At 41.4% G+C, this 17,593-nt stretch overlaps 2 protein-coding genes across 4 annotated transcripts; both read left to right on the top strand.

The window, feature by feature from the left end:
• Window positions 1-46: 46 nt before the first annotated feature.
• On the top strand, window positions 47-3,350 carry thtpa (thiamine triphosphatase). 3 transcript variants are annotated; one of them, XM_070852674.1, is made up of 4 exons: window positions 47-125; window positions 1,104-1,173; window positions 1,451-1,933; window positions 2,063-3,350. In XM_070852674.1, exons 2-4 carry the CDS (start codon window positions 1,104-1,106, stop codon window positions 2,161-2,163), a joined length of 654 nt encoding a protein of 217 aa, XP_070708775.1. In that variant the 5' UTR covers window positions 47-125; the 3' UTR covers window positions 2,164-3,350. The 3 variants fall into 3 exon arrangements, with proteins under 3 accessions (XP_070708775.1, XP_070708774.1, XP_070708773.1); XM_070852673.1 differs by lacking the exon at window positions 47-125 and adding an exon at window positions 134-226 and having other exon boundaries at window positions 1,454-1,933; XM_070852672.1 differs by lacking the exon at window positions 47-125 and adding an exon at window positions 134-226.
• A 3,132-nt stretch (window positions 3,351-6,482) lies between these two features.
• dcaf11 (ddb1 and cul4 associated factor 11) lies at window positions 6,483-16,726 on the top strand. Its single transcript, XM_070852561.1, has 15 exons — window positions 6,483-6,673; window positions 7,009-7,249; window positions 8,240-8,367; window positions 8,883-9,001; window positions 9,185-9,249; window positions 9,484-9,584; window positions 10,002-10,148; window positions 11,262-11,316; window positions 11,683-11,751; window positions 11,983-12,040; window positions 13,201-13,386; window positions 13,611-13,764; window positions 14,236-14,388; window positions 14,564-14,670; window positions 15,552-16,726. Exons 2-15 carry the CDS (start codon window positions 7,023-7,025, stop codon window positions 15,627-15,629), a joined length of 1,647 nt encoding a protein of 548 aa, XP_070708662.1. The 5' UTR covers window positions 6,483-6,673; window positions 7,009-7,022; the 3' UTR covers window positions 15,630-16,726.
• Window positions 16,727-17,593: the final 867 nt, after the last annotated feature.

The raw sequence follows: 17,593 nt of genomic DNA, 5'->3' as shown, positions 1-17,593 counted from the left end.
TCATAGGTGTCTCTAATTGCGCCTGTGCAAAATAAACTTCGCTGACGTGTAGGGGCTGATCGGGTTGATCTGTCGCCCAGTTTTCCACGCCGAATTATTTGGATTCAAGGACTTGACCCGAGAAGGTGTGTACAAGTGCAGTTTGCGAGCTGTATGGGGATTTTTTGTTTTATAAAACTCCGTGGTTTAGTTTGGTGATTTTGACGCGCAGTTCATGTATGACTGGGTAAGATTTTAGATACAGAGGTGTGGCTACACGGTTGCGGTGTTAACTTAATTAACTTAACATAATTGACAGTGACAGTTGACTTTTGAGCGTCTTCACACAGGGGCTTAATGAAACAATACCAAATAGAACAACTATGAAATTTATAACCAAGCTAAAGATTTGGCCATCTTGTGAAAATAAAGGTGAAATGCTGTGGTGGGAAAGGTACGCAGATATTTTACACAAGTAATACTACAATGTAAATAATAGTAAAAGGCACGTGTTCATTATTTTACGTCAATAAGAGTACAGCAGGAGCTTCTATTATTGTTAGAATGTTAAAACATGATTATGATTATTGCTGATGTTTCTGTAGTGCATTACTGTGTAAGATGCCTTTGTAGCAGGTTGAACTGAATGTAATTTTAAATAATGTATGCTTTTTTGGTAGTTTTATGTACAATAATGCAATAATGCTAAATATTTTATATGTTTTGATTGTGTGTGTAAGATCTTAATCTGTAGAGTAACTTCTTAAATAAATCTAGTGGCATAAGAAAGTTCAGCATTCCCCTCTGAAACGTAAAACTACAAAAAGTATCACAAAATGGATCTACTCAAGTAAAGTACAGGTACATTTCAGTAAATGTATTTAAAATCCAGTATTAGATAATGCTCATACGTTCAGAAAGTCTATATAAGAGATATTGCTATTGATCTGATTGATCTGATGACATTTTGACCAGATTGATTCAAATTTTGAAAGTTGTTTCTAAGGAGTGACAAAAAAAGCGAGCAAAACAAAAAAAACATAATATCATGTAAAACGTACACCTGACTATACCTTACTATTACTATTACTATTGTTGGTGTCGATCTTACTATGTCGTTTCAGATGAGTGTGGAGGTGGAAAGAAAATTTGTATGCAGTGCTGACAATCTGAAAACACTGGAGGAGATCGGGGGTGCGTGTTTATTTTGTCTGTCGCACATTAACATTTGGGTAAATTTAGAATTGAGGCATTTAACTGATGCTGTGATCCATGTCAACTTACAAATGCTCATAGAAGAACTTTTGCAACATTTATTGACACTAATTGCTGCAGTTTGCACTGTAACTGTAGTGACACTGGCCATCTGTCTCTGTTAATAATGGAGTTTAATTATGTGTGTCAGCCTCATTAGTATTTTTCTGTTTATTTATCCTTTTTTCCCCCTCTCCTTCCCGCTTCTTTTACTCAGCAGTGTGTGTTGGCCAACACCAGATTCATGACCAGTACTTTGACACCCCCATGTTTGACCTGACTTTGAGAGACATGTGGCTGCGTAAACGCAAAGGATGCTGGGAGCTCAAGTGCCCAACAGTCGATGGGACAGAAGGAGAACAATCTAAAGCTGCCCTTCTGTGCACTCGCTACAAGGAGATAACCAATCTGGCTGAAATTCAGCTGAGAGTGAGGGAGGCCATAAAAGACGTTTGTGAGGACAGTGAGATGAGCTCCTCACATGTGGAGGAGTCCTGGCTGAGCAAAGTCAATCTGGTGTGCTTTGCAGAGTTTACAACAGTGCGGCGGTCATTCACTTTAGAGGAGGAGGAGGCGGTGCAGATAGATCTCGACCAGGCTGACTTTGGGTACCATGTGGGAGAGATAGAGGTTCTCGTACCAGAGGGAGGAGATGTGCAGTCTGCCTTGGAGAAAATTGAGAGAACGGCTCAAAAGCTGGGTGAGCTCAAAGTGGTCTGACTGTCCGAACCTCTGAATATATATAACACATTCACTATCGTGTATTCTATTCATCACGTATATCAAATTGCCATTCTTTGACCTGCTTTGCTTTGCTTCTTCTTCACAGGTCTGACTGGAGATCAGCGAGTTGAAGGTAAAATGAACGTTTACCTCAAAAGAAATCACCCAGAGCACTATGCAAAACTGCTGAGTAAACGTGTTTTGTGAGACACATGATCTTCACTCAGTGTAAAGACGTTGAGTCTCTCAAGACATTTCCTGAAAGTGTAACTGTAGAAAACGGCAGCTATCGATGAAGATACTGTGTTGGATTAAACGGGTAAATGAAATGATGATGAAATGTTGAAAAAGATGATTAGACATACTGGACATGCCTCTGTTTCCCTCCCCAGCACAGTTTGAAAGTCTGTATTCCTGTCAGAAACTACTGCTTCTTATGCTGAAGGCAGCAGCTGGATTTTGATTTTGACCTGCAAATATGGCCGCTCCAGGTCTTACATCATTAAGCCTCCTGCGTGATCCAATTTTTTTGCAGCTCCCACTCACTGCTAGTCTCCCAGTTTCAAAATCATGCACTCTGAGTTGGGTTTAGATGAGCCAATATGTCAGTTTTATGTTGAACTCTCAGAAACACGGATGACTTCTGCATTGAATTATACAATAATAACTAATTAATTAATTTCCCATGCTTTGGAAGTTAAGCCCAGCATTTCACAGACAACCTGTTGATATTTTCTTCATGTGTTTGCATTTTGCAACCATGTGTTTACCTTATGTTACCTGCTCATCTGGGGTTAGTTTGTGACTTCAGAGTAGATTTAAAACTAAAGAACCTTAATTTCGTCAATATTCAATTTAACTATTAAATCAATGTTTTTGCCATCTTTTGTTTAAACCTAAATCCCATACATGGGCTTTGTAAAACAGGACGTGGGGTAGTGTGACTACTTCATCCCTCCATCGAATTTAGGCAGGATAAATTAAGATTAACATTGTTTTAAGAACAATGTTGGACATGTTCAAAAGATCATTTAAAAATAATATATTGAATGGATATCTGGTGGACAGGGAGTGTATGTTGGTTTTGATTTGGGTTGTTTCAGATTGTTTGTATTCTGATTGTCTTTTATTTGAATGTTTTACTTCTGTTGACTTGATGGATTTCATTGAGCTGTGAACACTGGGAATAAGCACAAAGTTTAATGATAAATTATTGGGTATGACTGTTCGTGTCTCCCTTCTCCTTTTCGGATATGAAACATCCACAGTACTTATGTTGTTTGTTGTGAATTGTTTGTATATTATTGGTTGTCTTGTCTAATTTATTTGCATGTTTTTAAATGAACATATTCAAAATAAAATGTAAATTTAATCTAAAGTGGCTCTGTCGCAGAGCGCTCTCTCCCCGATAAACCCACTAAGTTGACTCCTTCAATGTCTGCATGATACTTGCTTACTTGATCTTGTTAAATTTATATTTTTTTGCAAAAACAACAGATATTTTCTGATTATGATAAGAGAAGCTGATAGCACTGGTATATGTATTTTATGCACCATGCTTTTGTTGAGCACGATCCTTTAAATTGTAATTAATATGCAAACAGTGCAGAATTTAGTAAGTGAGGGTGCAACTTACAGCACAAATTCCTTTAGTGCTGTGGTGACAGCATTACTTGATTCCTACATGAGAGAAAAATTTGAAACAAAAGACACACAGTCATTGATCATTATCTCCAGTTTCAGGCTGTGACCAATCAGTTGGAGGGGATGGAGGAGGAGGTCTCTGAGAAGGTGAAATTAGATTGTGCTGTTTGTCTTGTCTCTGCTGAACCAACGCCAACACCTGTTGTGGGCGGCTTTGTCTGGACACCTGTGATCCACGCACACAATGACAGATTGTATACAATATGGAGGAATGTGATACATGAGTAAGCGTTTCCACACACACAGCAATCATCAGTCATCTGAGAGAGACACACCCAGGCCTGTCCTGTGGACCAGTCTTCGTTCTGACAGCTGGGCCCCCACAGTCCTGGTCCTAATCACAGGAAGACTATGCTGGAGGCCAATGTCATGCATGACCACTGACTCTGATAGGCCACATCTGCTCTTTTCAAACATAATGTAGATGCTGCCTCCGTCAAAGACAAATATAAAACAATATTGTAGTTATATTTAGTTTGTTCAATTGTGCACAAATTTAAAAAGTGATTACAAATAACATAAAACATGAATGAGTATAGACAATAAAGAAAGTATGTGAACCTCCAGAGAGCATCTAATGCTTACCTATTCAAGCTACCTTTACTTCAGGTGTATTGGCTATGGTATAACGGGCACAGTATGTCTGATTGTAAAAGCAATAACATGCAGCCGTCGTAAAACCTTACTGGATAAAACTACAAATAGTTTGGTAGAAGTTAAACAGCACTTAAAAATAGTTTATTCAAAGTCTGTGTATTTAATGTATACAAGTCAGACCTAAGAATAGGTTAGACTATAATTTCATGCAAGGGCACAGTGTTCAATATGCCCCAGGAAATAAAAAGAAAGAGGAAACTTGTGCACAGTTTCACTATACGTAATACGTCACAGCCTACGCGCTTGCATCAGAGCTACGTCGTACGGGGGCTCCAGAAAGCGCAGATCAAAGCAACAAATGTGCTGCAGCCAGCTGTGGCCTAAGAGTCCGTATCTAAATCACAAGAGGAAAATACGCGCATGCTTTATGTCTCTGGACTCTGCACCAAACTTTAAATACACAGCAGTTAAAGCCAGCTGATGTTAGCTGTTGTTAGCTAAAACTTTGAAAGCTGCACGAAGAAAAAACGCATCGTTAAAAACTTCAGCCAGTGAAAGAAAAGTCTTACGTGCTTCAGCTCTGCTGTGTTCCCGGGACGGACGGATGGCACTGCGTCCGGCTTCAGAGTAAACTTTTTAGCAAAGCCCATGAGCCCTTGAAAGTCGTTACTGGAATGTCTGCTTGAGCATTGACCATAAATGAAATCCATCCACAGCTGCTTCAGCACAGGGCTCTTTGGCAAATAGTGGCTGGAAGCTCCTGGCTCTGGTTTGCACCCAAAAACTGCACAGTCTGACATTTTTGAAGCAATTTCCAAAGTGTATCCACTCCACCAAAGCCCCTCACCAACTGCTTCCACTGCTGGAAGATTCAAATTTCCACACTGACACTTGTATAATATGCATGTTCATTGTTTCCATGTGGAACCAGGATTGGCTTCACGTTTTGTCACAAATGTCTGCATATAAATATCCCATCTTATTTCTATGAACAGAGAATCTCCTTCCTCCATTAGTAATTATCAATGCATCCATGTTGTCCACATGTGCATAGTCAAACGCTGAAGAGGAGGTTAAGGATATAATTTGAGTGGAGAGGGCCTGAAAAGATGTGTTGACCTGCTGGTTAAAATTATTCAAGCATGTACCTGTGTACCTGTTGGTTTCTGACTAAACTGTTTCCATGTACACATAGAGGACTGCATCAGCTGAATATTACAGAAAACAAATGCTCTTGTATGCAAGACATGAAATGACATGAAAATGGCTGTTTTAACTATTATTTATTTCCTAATAATTATTGATTGTGTTTACTAAACCTTTAAAGTTGCATTTAATTTTTTTCAAGTAGATCTATGTGAGCTGGGCCCAACTAACCCACGATGGGGGTTTTGGGGCTGTTATGCCAAGTAAAAACTACCTTCCAAGAGTTTGCTGTATACCCAATGGGTTTTTGGATTCATAAAAAGAATATGATATAATATAAAGAATATGTACCATGTACAGACACTATTACCACAAAAATAAATGGTTTAAAACCAGATTTTGACACAGGACCCATCTTCAAGTTAGTCAGGATGAGGTCATAATGCGGCCTAATGTATCAGATAAACTGTGGCTCACTTTGTTTGTCTTAGTTGTGACACCCTCAAAGTAAAGACGTTCCCAGAGGGACTTTTGAACGAATCCTCTGACTCTCCAATAGGAAATATTAAGTCTTAGCACACAGGGCCTTTTTGGCCACTGGCCTTGTGCCCTGAAGGTTTTCTAAACCATCCAGGATGACAAATCAACAACAACACTTAACATTGCCTAGTAAAGCAATGAGTGGGGCAGATGGTATTTAATGATAGATAATTAAGAAAGAAAAGAAATTGCATTAAACCAAACACCAAACAGAAGAGCCATTTTATACCACAGAAAGTCTGTGGTATAAAATGGCTTTTGCCTAAAAATGTGCTTGTCATGTTGTTATGTTATCCAAAAGAAATATCCTTGACTTTTATCTTGTGTGTCTTGACTGTTTTCTGCCTTGTCTCTTTTCTTGAATCCATGTTATATATGTGTAAGAATATGTATAGTACTAATATCCATGTTTACTGTAAAATAATACGTGTGTGTTGTGACCTTTGTCTCGTGGCAGGAGCGGCGGCGCTGACCACGTGACCGCGGAAGGGCAGGGGCACGCGCAGGGTTTTTTCACACTTTTGTAAACAACATGGCGATTCACGGACTGGCCGACTGCTAGCAGACAGATGAAACGCTGCGCTGTCAAACCCTGAGCGGTTTTATGTGCTACAGGCGTCGTGCGCTAGCGTTGGCGGAAGTTTCCCGTCGGGCAAATTGTTAAGTTCGCACGGAAACGACAAAGAGCTGGACGGACGAGCTGTCAAGAAGACCGTTTGACAGTCAAACGGTAACGTTAAGTCGTTAGCATTGCTAGCTAACTAGCTCAACAAATTCAGCCTGAGCATCTCAATCATGAGCGAGCGGACAGTGCAAATATGCCGCTTGATCCCACTTGTTTTGTTAATTTGATTAAGCGGAAGTAGAGTGGCTCGAGCGATTAGTTTTAATTGTTGTCAGTTTAGTTGTTTCAGGACTGTGTTTCCCAGCCATTGTTACCGAACTTCTATTTTCCCATTTCCTTTCTATGTATCCATTTCCACACTCACACACTGCATGCGTGATCACCTGGCTTCCCCCAGGTAAACCTAAAACTGCCAAATTTCTCGTTACTCCCCCTGCCAGGCCCTCTTCAGTCTATGGGCTCTCAGTCCAGTTCTGGGATGTCTGGTGGAAGGGGCTCTTCCAGTGGCAACCCAGCTGAGCAGTCTGAAGCAGCAGAACCAAACCAGAGCAGCAGCAGCAGCAGCAGCAGCAGCAGCAGCAGCCGAGGCCGCAGGACGGCTGACAGGCAGCAGGGAGACAGACAGCCAGCATCAGAGGAGGACGTTGACTTAGCTGAAGTGCTGGCTTACCTACTGAGGAGGTGAATTAGGAGGAAGGAAATAACCCATAGCTTGTGTCCAGGTTCTTCTTTCATGCTGAACTGAAATGAATCAAACTGTCTCAGACAACAAATGGACATGTGTTAAATGCAGAAGTATAAATGCACAATGCCTGTGTGATGCAATGCAGTGCAATACGATATTCACGCAGTATTCACATGAATGTACTGGAATCGTATATTCCAGGTCACATAGCATACATGAGAAGCTTGATGGATGAAAATATGTACATAATTAACAGAACAGTTTAGCACTTTAAATCTCTGCAACTGTACAGATTATCATATTGATTATATGAAATTGAGATTTTATAAGTAGATGAGACCATGTACATGTACAAAAGATGTTGCTATGAAGGTGGCCTGTATTTAGTATTTATTAGACACTTACCGAGTAGGGGACCAGTGTTGTAACCTCTCAATCAAGGGAGCATATAACTGAAACATCACACTACATTACAGTTCTGCTGAAGCTAAGTGGAGTTGGGGAGTTCCCCCATCCCTACTACAGTTTGATGTTAATGATGTTAAAGTGTTTTTTTTTTTTTTTTTTTTTTTTTAACAAATCTCTGTGATAAGAACCACTTTGTTTTCAGAACTTGGATTTGATCCATGAAAGTGACAGGGCCACTAGTAATAACCCAGCAGAGGAGTCAGAACTAGAAAGCACCAGCAGAAGCAGCACTGTCACTTGAGTTAGCATTCACCCAGCCTGGAGCAAACCACTGGTCTCCCATCTGTTATAGTGTAACTGCTCTGTGGAGAAACATTACAAGATTCCTGGGCTGTAGGGCTGCAGCTGGATGGTGTTTTCTGGATTAAGTATTAGTGAAGTAAGATACCTGCTCCACTGTTGCCCGTTATTCATTTGTTATGTACATTCTTTCGCTGTAGAGAGTTGGATTCCTTTGAGCATGTACTGCCATTTGGACTGATTGGTGGCTGAACTCATGCAGTGTTTTGTGTGTGCAGGGGCCAGGTCAGACTGGTCCATGGCAGTGGAGCCACAGGGCTGCAGCTGGTCCAGTCATACTCTGACTCTGATGAGGACAGCGATGGAGCCTGGGAGGGTCGGCTGGGTGACCGCTACAACCCACCAGGTAACCTCCATCGGCCACTGTTCACTGTCCTAACATAAAGGTGGAGAAATAAATGATATCTTGCTTGATGTCTTAGTGCCACTTACCACCACTCTTTATTTACTTGCTGTGTTAGTTATCTGTGCTTTGGGATAGTTTGTTTCTGGCTGTTTGTATTCTGAGAAGTTGGAATCCATCTAACAACCAGTAGCAGAAACAGGATGAGTCCAATTTTGTTATCCATTAAGTAAGAATGTACAACAAATCACATTATTTAGAGCTCTTAAAACTCATTTAACAACTCACAGTTTTACTTAGCAAGTGAGTCCCTTGTTTCTTCTACTCATTATTAAGTTCTACTCTCCTCTTCAGTATCAGAAAACATTGGAAAAACATGTTTGTGCATAGTTGGACAAATGTGTCAGTGTTTGTTTTCTTAAATGTGCAGGGTATATGCTCTGTGTAATAAGTTTGGAGACTTTGGTTGCAGATTGTAATTAATACTAAGACTTTGTTTTTTTGTGTTATCTTTCTAGTGGATGCCCAACCCGACACACATGAGGTGGACCGGAGTGAGATCCGGACCCAGATCCTGCTGGCCACCGCCTCCTCTACGCTGAAAGGCAGACAAAGTTTCACCCACATGTTAACAGAGGTCAGAACGCAGGCATACAAACTGTGGCATCCAGCAGTGATATCAGAGATTAAGTATTAACATTATGTATTTGCATTATGCATTATGTATTTTTTTTTTTTTTGGTCACTTGATTATGTCAGCCTGTTTAATTCCCAATAGATGTTGACCAGTGTTATGTTTTCTTTTCTCTTTGCTCTTTAGAGGGAGCAAGGCAGATGTAGAGGCTCCAGTTTTTCCCATGGAGAGTGCAATCGTATCCGCACACAGTAAGTGTTGATTAAATTCTACGCACTTCTCATACTTGTAAACAAATTACTTGGAGGTGATGCACAGACTGAAAAAGAATCAATAAGTTCATAAAAGTGGCGCATTTTTGTTGTATTTTCTGAGACTGATTGTTGTATATTTTGTAGTGAAAATCTGTAATACACTTGACACGATTACAGGACTTGTTTGAATACTTGTCTATCAGATGATAGTGACCTTTGTTCCTTTTGCAGTTTTCTGCCAAACTATGTATCCCACAAGGATACATACCAGCAGAAAGCCTTCTGTGGAGTCTACAGTGAGGATGGCAGCATGTTCCTCTCTGCCTGCCAAGGTAAATAACCCCAGATCCAACATGAGAACCCAGAGGAACTGAATCAGATCTGATAATCATTCTTGGTGTTTGTTTAAAACTGCAGAGACCACCAAATCTTCATCGTCATTTGTTTAGTGAGCAGAACGTGATCAGTCACACCAGTATTTCTGATCTTTGAATTTCTTGTTTTACCATCACTTGATACAAACAAACAGTTGTTCTGTTTTGTAAAACAAACAGAAAAACTGTTAGAAAAAATCAAATCTAGTAGCACCACATCGTATTCATTAATTATGGTTACTTTTTTACTTTCTTTTTTGAACCAAGTGTCTGTTTTCTAAGCAGACAATACAGCAAGGAACACATTCCCTGTCATTTGATTACAGACATGCATTCTTTGATCATGTTTTTTTTTCCCTCTGGTACTCGCTGCAGACCAGAACATCCGCTTGTACGACACCACCAGGGGGCGCTTTCACCTGCGGCGAACAGTAAAGGCTCACGATGTGGGCTGGAGTGTTCTGGACGTCTGCTTCACGCCTGACGCGCATCACGTGCTCTACTCCAGCTGGTCTGACTATAGTAAGGCTAAGGGACCAATATGATACGATGCTAATTAGTGAAGCGGCTTGGCCAGCTAGCCCCCCGCCAGCATCCATTGAAGTTTACTGATGCTGCAGCAAAAGAAATCTGAAATATGGCTTTTTTTAATTTATCTACCAATTTAGAAAACATGCTCTATATAACAATCTGTGTCCCTCTGCCCATAAATCTTTGTGTCATGACTGGTTTCCTACAGTTAGTTTAGATTGTGTTTTCGCTACTATCAAATTGCACCACAATCCTCTACTTAGGTAAACGTACTAATACCACACTGTGAAAATACCCCACTACAAGTAAAAGTGCTGCATTCAAAACCTTAAGTAAAGTAAGTTTAAGTAAAAGTATGAAGTAACACCAGCACTTTATGTAAAGTATCAAAAGTAAAGGTGCTCATGTATGTTGTAGTTTATTCCTGTAGGTGTTTAAGGTTTTGTTTATTTCAAACACTCTATTTAGTGTTTGGTAGTTTAATCTACAGCAATGCATCATGGTCTATAAGATCATAATATGTGTGTAGTGTTGCTCTTCTCAGAGAACCACACATGTCCAAAAAGTTAACTTTACATGAGCTCAGAGAAACAGCCGTGATTTCAGCTTTGTGAGGATGTATTTTCCAGCTAATTCAAGTTTACCACAAAATCACCACATTTAGAGATATGTGGTTTTCACTGGACAGGAAGTGTGTAAAGAATTGTAATCTGAAAACTAATAACAAGTAACTAAAGCTGTCTGACAAATGTAGTGGAGTTTAAGTATAAAGTAGCATCAAGTACTTTAGATTTGCACCTGAGAACAACACATTCCACTGCTGTAATTGTGCCCGGAAAAATTCCCATGATGGAACAGAAAAAGTATTGTACACTGTTTGTGCTAATAGTCCCACAATGCAGTGCATCACATTTGATAGATGCCATTGTATGACTCCACACCTGTCAGTGATGATAGAGCTATATTATATTGTGTTTTAGCAGCATGACTGATAATACATGGTTGTGTTCTGCCACCAGTTTGCACAATAAGTTTTTTTTGTTGTTGTCATGCAATATGTTATTTAACTCATATGTTCTCTGTCTCTGTGTATCCTCCCCACAGTTCATTTGTGCAGTATAGATGGAGACAGTGAAAAACACACCGCCCTGGACCTCAAGTTAGTGTTTCCCTCATAGTAACTTATAACATTACGGAGCAGGTAATCTATCATTCCCTACCAGCCGGCCCTCCTCTCCCTTCATTACCACCTGGATGAATGATGCTGTCAGAACTTATCACCTCAACATCCATCCTCTCGCTCTGTGTGTGTTAATTGGAGAGATCGTTATGTCAACAAAGCACCTCCATTAAACCCATAGCTTTCCCAACAATAGCATTGTTTCAGAGGTGATGTGTGCCTTCATCAAGCTTTTTTTCTTTGCTGTCGGATGACATGTAGTAGACGGTGTAGTTGTGATTCAGTAATGATGCTGCTGCTGTAGTGTCAACCTGTTTGTGTGTGTGTGTGTGTGCTGCTTTGTAGCCCAGATGAGAGGAGGTTCTGTGTGTTTTCGCTGGCTGCGTCCACAGATGGCAAAGAGATCCTGGGAGGGTGAGTACAATTTGCTCTCATGTTTCATGGCAGTGACTGACAGAGCTGAAACCAGGACCAGTCCCTTTCAGAAATATAAATTCAAGCAGCTTTTTTTTCTGACAATCCTCTGTTCTAGGTGGAAATGCAATAGACAAGACGACTACACTTAATTTAAAGCGTACTCAGTTCAGTCATATTTAAACTGTGAATGAGATTTTGTTCAGTGTGTCCCTCCTCTCTCTTTTTCAGAGCTAATGATGGCTGCCTTTACGTTTTTGATCTTGAGCAGAATAAACGAACGTTGAAGGTTAGTGTGTCTGGGTGCATTTGCTGCTTGGGTTTTACACGTAGGCTAATTTGCTCGTCCGTGTTTCTGCGTCACGTCCACCTCATCCTGGGATCAAGGTGAGCCAGACATTAGCAGAGCTGAAAGAGTGGCGGCTCACGCAAAGTTTTGCACCGTCCTGCCTGGAATGTAGCAGCAGAGAGTCCAGCTCCACCCTGCAGCGGGACAGGGGGGTTAAACCCTCCCCCCCTCCCCCTCCTCCTCCCACAACCTCCCTCTGCGTAGAAGTCAATAGCTGGCCTCTACCATCTGCTTCATCGCTGGCTTGTGCTCTTCCTCATTCTGTCCCTCTCATTACCTCTGCGTCAGTGTGTGTACTTTATCTGTTCCTTTTGCATATTTATTTTCAAATTTTTTATATTGTTAACAAATTCTATGAAAAACCAGCAATGAAGTGATTCTAGCATCATGCACTCCCTGCTGCCAAAGGCTGACAGACCTTATTCTTCTGTGCCACGTGACAGGGAATGTTAGGGAAGTCTGTAGGCTTTTTCCTCAGGCGACCATGAATGTGTGCACCAAATGTCATTGTAGTTCATCCAACAGTTGTTGCGATATTTCAGTCTTGACCAAAGTCATAGACTGATGCCATCTCTGTTGCTAGCATGGTTTATGAAAAATACAGCTTTGCCACCCATATGCTTTAATAAGTTTAAATATGTGACTAAATTTCTACAAAGAAAATGGTAAATAACATAACTATCAATTTTGAAAACAAGATGTCGAACACCAGCCTCCACATGATGTTACACAGTTTCCCTTCATTATTCTGTATCTCTGTCTTTTTGTTCTTTTCTACCCTCATTCCTTTGCAATTTGCATGCAGCCTGTGTTGCCATACATCCAAAGCGTATTTGTAGCACTCCCCTGCCGCCGAGAACCACACTGATCATGTAACTGCACAATTATGATTTACTTCAGTCTTGCAGAAAAATGTGTCTGCCATGAAATAAAACAGGAAATATTCTGGACAACGTTTATGCACACACAGATATGCACAAGCACAGAGACAAAGGCGCTGTGTGTATATTACACACTGTCTCTCACAAAGGAAACCCACAGTCTTACACACATGCTCACAGAAATGCGGACTCTCTTTCTTGTACGTCTCTGCTCATCAGATTGATGCCCACGAGGATGACGTGAATGCGGTGGCGTTTGCCGACAGCTCGTCCCAGCTGCTCTTCTCTGGCAGCGACGACGCGCTGTGCAAGGTGTGGGACAGACGTACGCTGCGGGAGGACAGACCGCAGCCTGTCGGACAGCTGGCCGGCCACCGAGACGGCATCACCTTCATCCACAGCAAGGTGGGGGGGCGAGTAGAGGAATGCTGCTGGTATTTTATCAATCTGTTGATGAAAAGTTCCCAAGCCCTCGTGGGTAGTTGGATTTGACTGATGATGGGTTAGAAGTTGATTAATGAGATGCCAGTATTAGCCCCGTATACCGTATCTTTACGCCAATGTACTGGTCTAATCCTGAGGTTTGCTTTCTTTTTAAAATGTGGTCACCGTTGTTATGACTGTTCCAGGGTGACGCACGCTATCTGATCAGCAACTCGAAGGATCAGTCCATCAAGCTGTGGGATGTCAGGAAGTTCTCTCCCAAAGAGGGGTTGGCCGCTTCCCGCCTGGCTGTCACCCAACAAAACTGGGATTACCGCTGGCAGCAGGTTCCCCAGAGAGGTGAGAGGAGGAGGAGGAGGAGAGGGAGCTACTGGTAGTGAACGAGTCAGGAAGGAAGAGGAGGACAGGTCACATAAGAGAAGAAAGGAGGAGAGGAAGATGAAATGATGTCACAAAAGAGGTGGAAAGGGTCAATGACAGAAAGGTGAAATGTGGGTGTGCGTGTGTGCTGAGGGTAAGGGGATGTGGCAGTACTGGAGAGATGCAGATGAGTGATTACCATTACAAGTCAAAGAGGAGGGAAGGAGCAGAGGAGAGGTGAAGGATAGGAGCTCAGATAATGAGAAGGAGCAGGGGGGAGAAAGGCAGGAGAAGCCACTTTTTTTTTAGCCTGAGTAAGGATGTTTAGGATGTAAATTAACTCTGTGTCTCTGCAGATTAAACCAAACTCATGCAAATTATGACTTTCTTAAAGGTCTTGATATCTAAATACTGTTTGTATTTACCTTTGTGGTTTGTTGTGCCCTTCAGCCCTGAAGAGACACAAGCTGACGGGCGACACCTCAGTGATGACCTACCGCGGTCACGGCGTTCTGCATACCCTCATCCGCTGCCGCTTCTCTCCAGAGTTCAGCACTGGGCAGAGGTTCATCTATTCCGGCTGCTCCACCGGCAAAATCATCAGTGAGTATCACCTGCAGCGTGTAGTCTTTTGTGTCTTCCACCCAATGAATTCAGTGTAACACTTCGTATTGTCGTTTTTGGATGGAGAACCAGTGCAGTCTGATGGGATTAAAGTGACATGATATACAAGACATGCCTACAAGAAGCTAAACCTGCTCTATGTGTCTCCGTTCAGTTTATGACGTCCTGACGGGCGCCGTCGTCGCCAGACTGTCGGACCACGAAGCGTGTGTGAGGGACGTCAGTTGGCACCCGTACGAGGACAACATCGTCAGCAGCTCTGTGAGTGCTGTTAATTCAAACTCTTTGGATGCAATAAGTTTGTGATCATAAGCCTGGTTAAGTTAAATGGAAAGAAAGCACTTCAGATGATGCTTCAAAAACTGTAGAAGGTTTAGTATTGAGGATGAATCAAAGCAGCCATTGTTTCCTCCAGTAATGGAAAACCATGGAATGAAGAGAAGTCAGAGAATTGGATGTTTGCTCTGCAAGAATCAGAGAATCAAATGGACTATTAGGAAATATGAGTGTATTTTATGTTTTGTGTCTAATTTAATTGTATTACATTGTACTTTTTTAGCAGTTTCTCTCTCAGCTATAGAGAAAAGCCGACTATCGACTCAAAGCTGAAGATGCTCCTGTGATATCATTGTCTTTGAGTAATTCTCACACTATTGATGTGGTTACATGGCTCATGCAAACTAAAAGATGTGCCAGAAAAACTCATGTATAAAGACGGAAACTTCATGGGTAGCCAGCCCTTTGCTGGCTTTAAAACAGTCTTCTTACATCTGATGGAAACAATTATGTAAAAGTTTTACTCGAGTCAGCCAGTGCACAATTTGAAAAGTTAATTCAGAAAGTTAGTGAGGTTCTAGCAAGAGCAAAGTGACTGAATAGTGATGCAAAGACTGGTGAGGGAGTTTTAATGTGAACTCTCTACTTATTTTTAAGTAAGATAAGTTAAGTTAAAGATTTCAACTTTGAAGCCAGAACTTTTCTAAGTACATTGGACAGTTCAGGTTTAGAAAAGTCACAGACAAAATTGAGAACTTCAAATCAGAGCCACAGTGGGAGGCTAGAAGCCGGCGCTAACTTCAAAAAGAACAGCACTTCAGCTCAGATCCCTGTCGTCATCCTCAGCCTCCTGTGTTTCTCCACAGTGGGACGGAGCGGTGCAGATGTGGGAGCACAGACAGACTCACCCTCTAGAGGAGGAGCGAGAGAGGGAGAGAGTCTGACGACATGTGAAAAGGCCTCTGAGGCAGCGAGAGAAGAAGAGAGACAAAAGAAAACGATGTCGAAGGAAGTGACATCGCTGCAGATGGGGCAAAGCTGGCCCTAACCGAGGAAGACTATAAGCTCATGTGGACCGGGAGAGACTTAAATATCTTTTAAATTCAATGCTGGATATTAATAATTACAATTATAGCGTGATTGTGAAGTGTTCAATTGGAAGGCGTCATAGCCTTACGTTGTCAAATGCAGATTAGGGCACAGTGGGATGGCCTACTTCTGTTTTTCTTTTGTTTTTGCCTCACTGTCTTGCGCAAAGTCAATAGGCCAAATGTTTTGAATTTGGCCCTGAAACACTTGACGCACATGTGCTGACGCTCAAAACGCTCAGCACCGCACTTACTTAATGAGCTATCGAAATTTAATGGTAAGTTAGTCTCACAAAGATCAATGTTGGATATTGCAGGGAGAAACTGAGGGTGATGATTCTGTATAAATGTATAGTATTTTAATGGTATGTGTGTTCAGGGAGTGTATTTAGATAGTTGTTAGTGTGCTGGAATATCAAGAGCAGTGTCCTCATTTAAAAACCCAATATATTGTAATAATCCAGTATATTATTTGCCAATAACCCAAAGTCTCCAAAACCTGGCTATCACGGAAGTTTCCTATTGGTCCACCACTTGGTCAGAAATAGAGGAACCACACGCCCAAACATACCGCTGATAATTTTATGTTAAATCTTCTTTAGACTGCCCCAAGTCTAAAGGCGACCCCTGTACTTAGTCACAACCACAGTCTGAGGGCTTACTATTGATCCTGGATCAGCACTCAACTCTGTAAACACAAGCCCTGAGTCAATTAAAAAAATAAGAGCTATCGTGTCGGCCAATATAAACCCGTGATCTGTTTAAAAGACTTGAATGTGTGTGCCTGTATGTTCAGGTCAGGACTTGGAGAAGGGAGTGGGGATGTGTGCATGGAGGGAAAACCTACACACTGATCTGTATATGCAACTTTCAGGTGTTTATATCAAAGCCCATATTTCACTCTGACCATTGTTTTACAGGAACAATAAAACCTCTCTTTACATGTAGACGAACTGAAGCTTTTTACTGATCTGTTGATGTCAAGTCTTGGTATTGATGAGAAACCACTTTATTAGTTTTTTTTACATTTGCTCTTAAAACGTGCAAAAGTGGGGCATTTTCATATCCTGGTAACGGGGAACTAAATGGAGAGAAGTGTCCATATGCACTTATCTAAAAAGCCGTTACCATGAAACTCAGTGGGGAATATTTTCAAACTTCTCGTTTAGTTTCTTTTCCCTGAGAATTTCATTTGGCTAAATACAACGAAACAGTCAACTGACAATTAGCTGCTACAGGAACACCAGCAAAGTCGCCTGAATGTCATTGTAATGACAGCAATGCAGTAAGCGTCTAAAATTAGACCGAGATTCTTTGGCATGTCTGGTTTCATTAACACTAGTGTACAGCACAGTGTTGGTAAGCATCGCTGCCTTTATTAGGAGGAAGTCACATTTAAGGAAAAGTGATCTGAATCCAGATGTTATGTGGGTTTAAACTAAAAAGGCATTTGAGATTTGGCATTTGAATAACTGAAAAGGCAAATGGAAGAAAGGAGCTAATGTCAAAGCTACTATACTTACATGTGATTAGGTTTTTCAGCACCCAGAATATCCTTACACTGTAACAGCACATGGACTCCAGCGGTATTTCTGTTGAAGTCTATGTTTGCAGTGGGACTGGATGTCCTGGCTTGTGAAAACACATCTAGTCTGTTTCATTGAGCATAAATCCCATGGAAAGACTAAATTTACTCAATTTGGCTCTGCGAGCTGAAAAGGTTTAAGAGACTCTGGCCTGAGGAGTGGGCCGGGAAATAAAAAAAGACTGAAAGTGCTGTGAGAAACGCAGCTGTTCGTGGCGCCAAATGCAGGCTGGCA

This window comes from Pempheris klunzingeri, chromosome 21, assembly GCF_042242105.1.
Source record: "Pempheris klunzingeri isolate RE-2024b chromosome 21, fPemKlu1.hap1, whole genome shotgun sequence".
Classification (NCBI taxonomy): Eukaryota; Metazoa; Chordata; class Actinopteri; order Acropomatiformes; family Pempheridae; genus Pempheris; species Pempheris klunzingeri.
The sequence above is the reverse complement of the archived record's forward strand: the minus strand, read 5'-3'. Positions and strand labels throughout refer to the sequence as shown.

Bases quoted from the DNA above. Each gene is read 5' to 3' on its own strand.
- thtpa (XM_070852672.1), top strand. The intron at 1,174-1,450 runs GTGCGTGTTTAT...TCTTTTACTCAG, and splicing joins AACACTGGAGGAGATCGGGG to CAGTGTGTGTTGGCCAACAC. The intron at 1,934-2,062 runs GTGAGCTCAAAG...TCTTCTTCACAG, and splicing joins GAGAACGGCTCAAAAGCTGG to GTCTGACTGGAGATCAGCGA.
- dcaf11 (XM_070852561.1), top strand. From the start codon at position 7,023: ATGGGCTCTCAGTCCAGTTCTGGGATGTCTGGTGGAAGGGGCTCTTCC. The intron at 9,250-9,483 runs GTAAGTGTTGAT...TTCCTTTTGCAG, and splicing joins TGCAATCGTATCCGCACACA to TTTTCTGCCAAACTATGTAT. The intron at 14,389-14,563 runs GTGAGTATCACC...GTCTCCGTTCAG, and splicing joins CTCCACCGGCAAAATCATCA to TTTATGACGTCCTGACGGGC.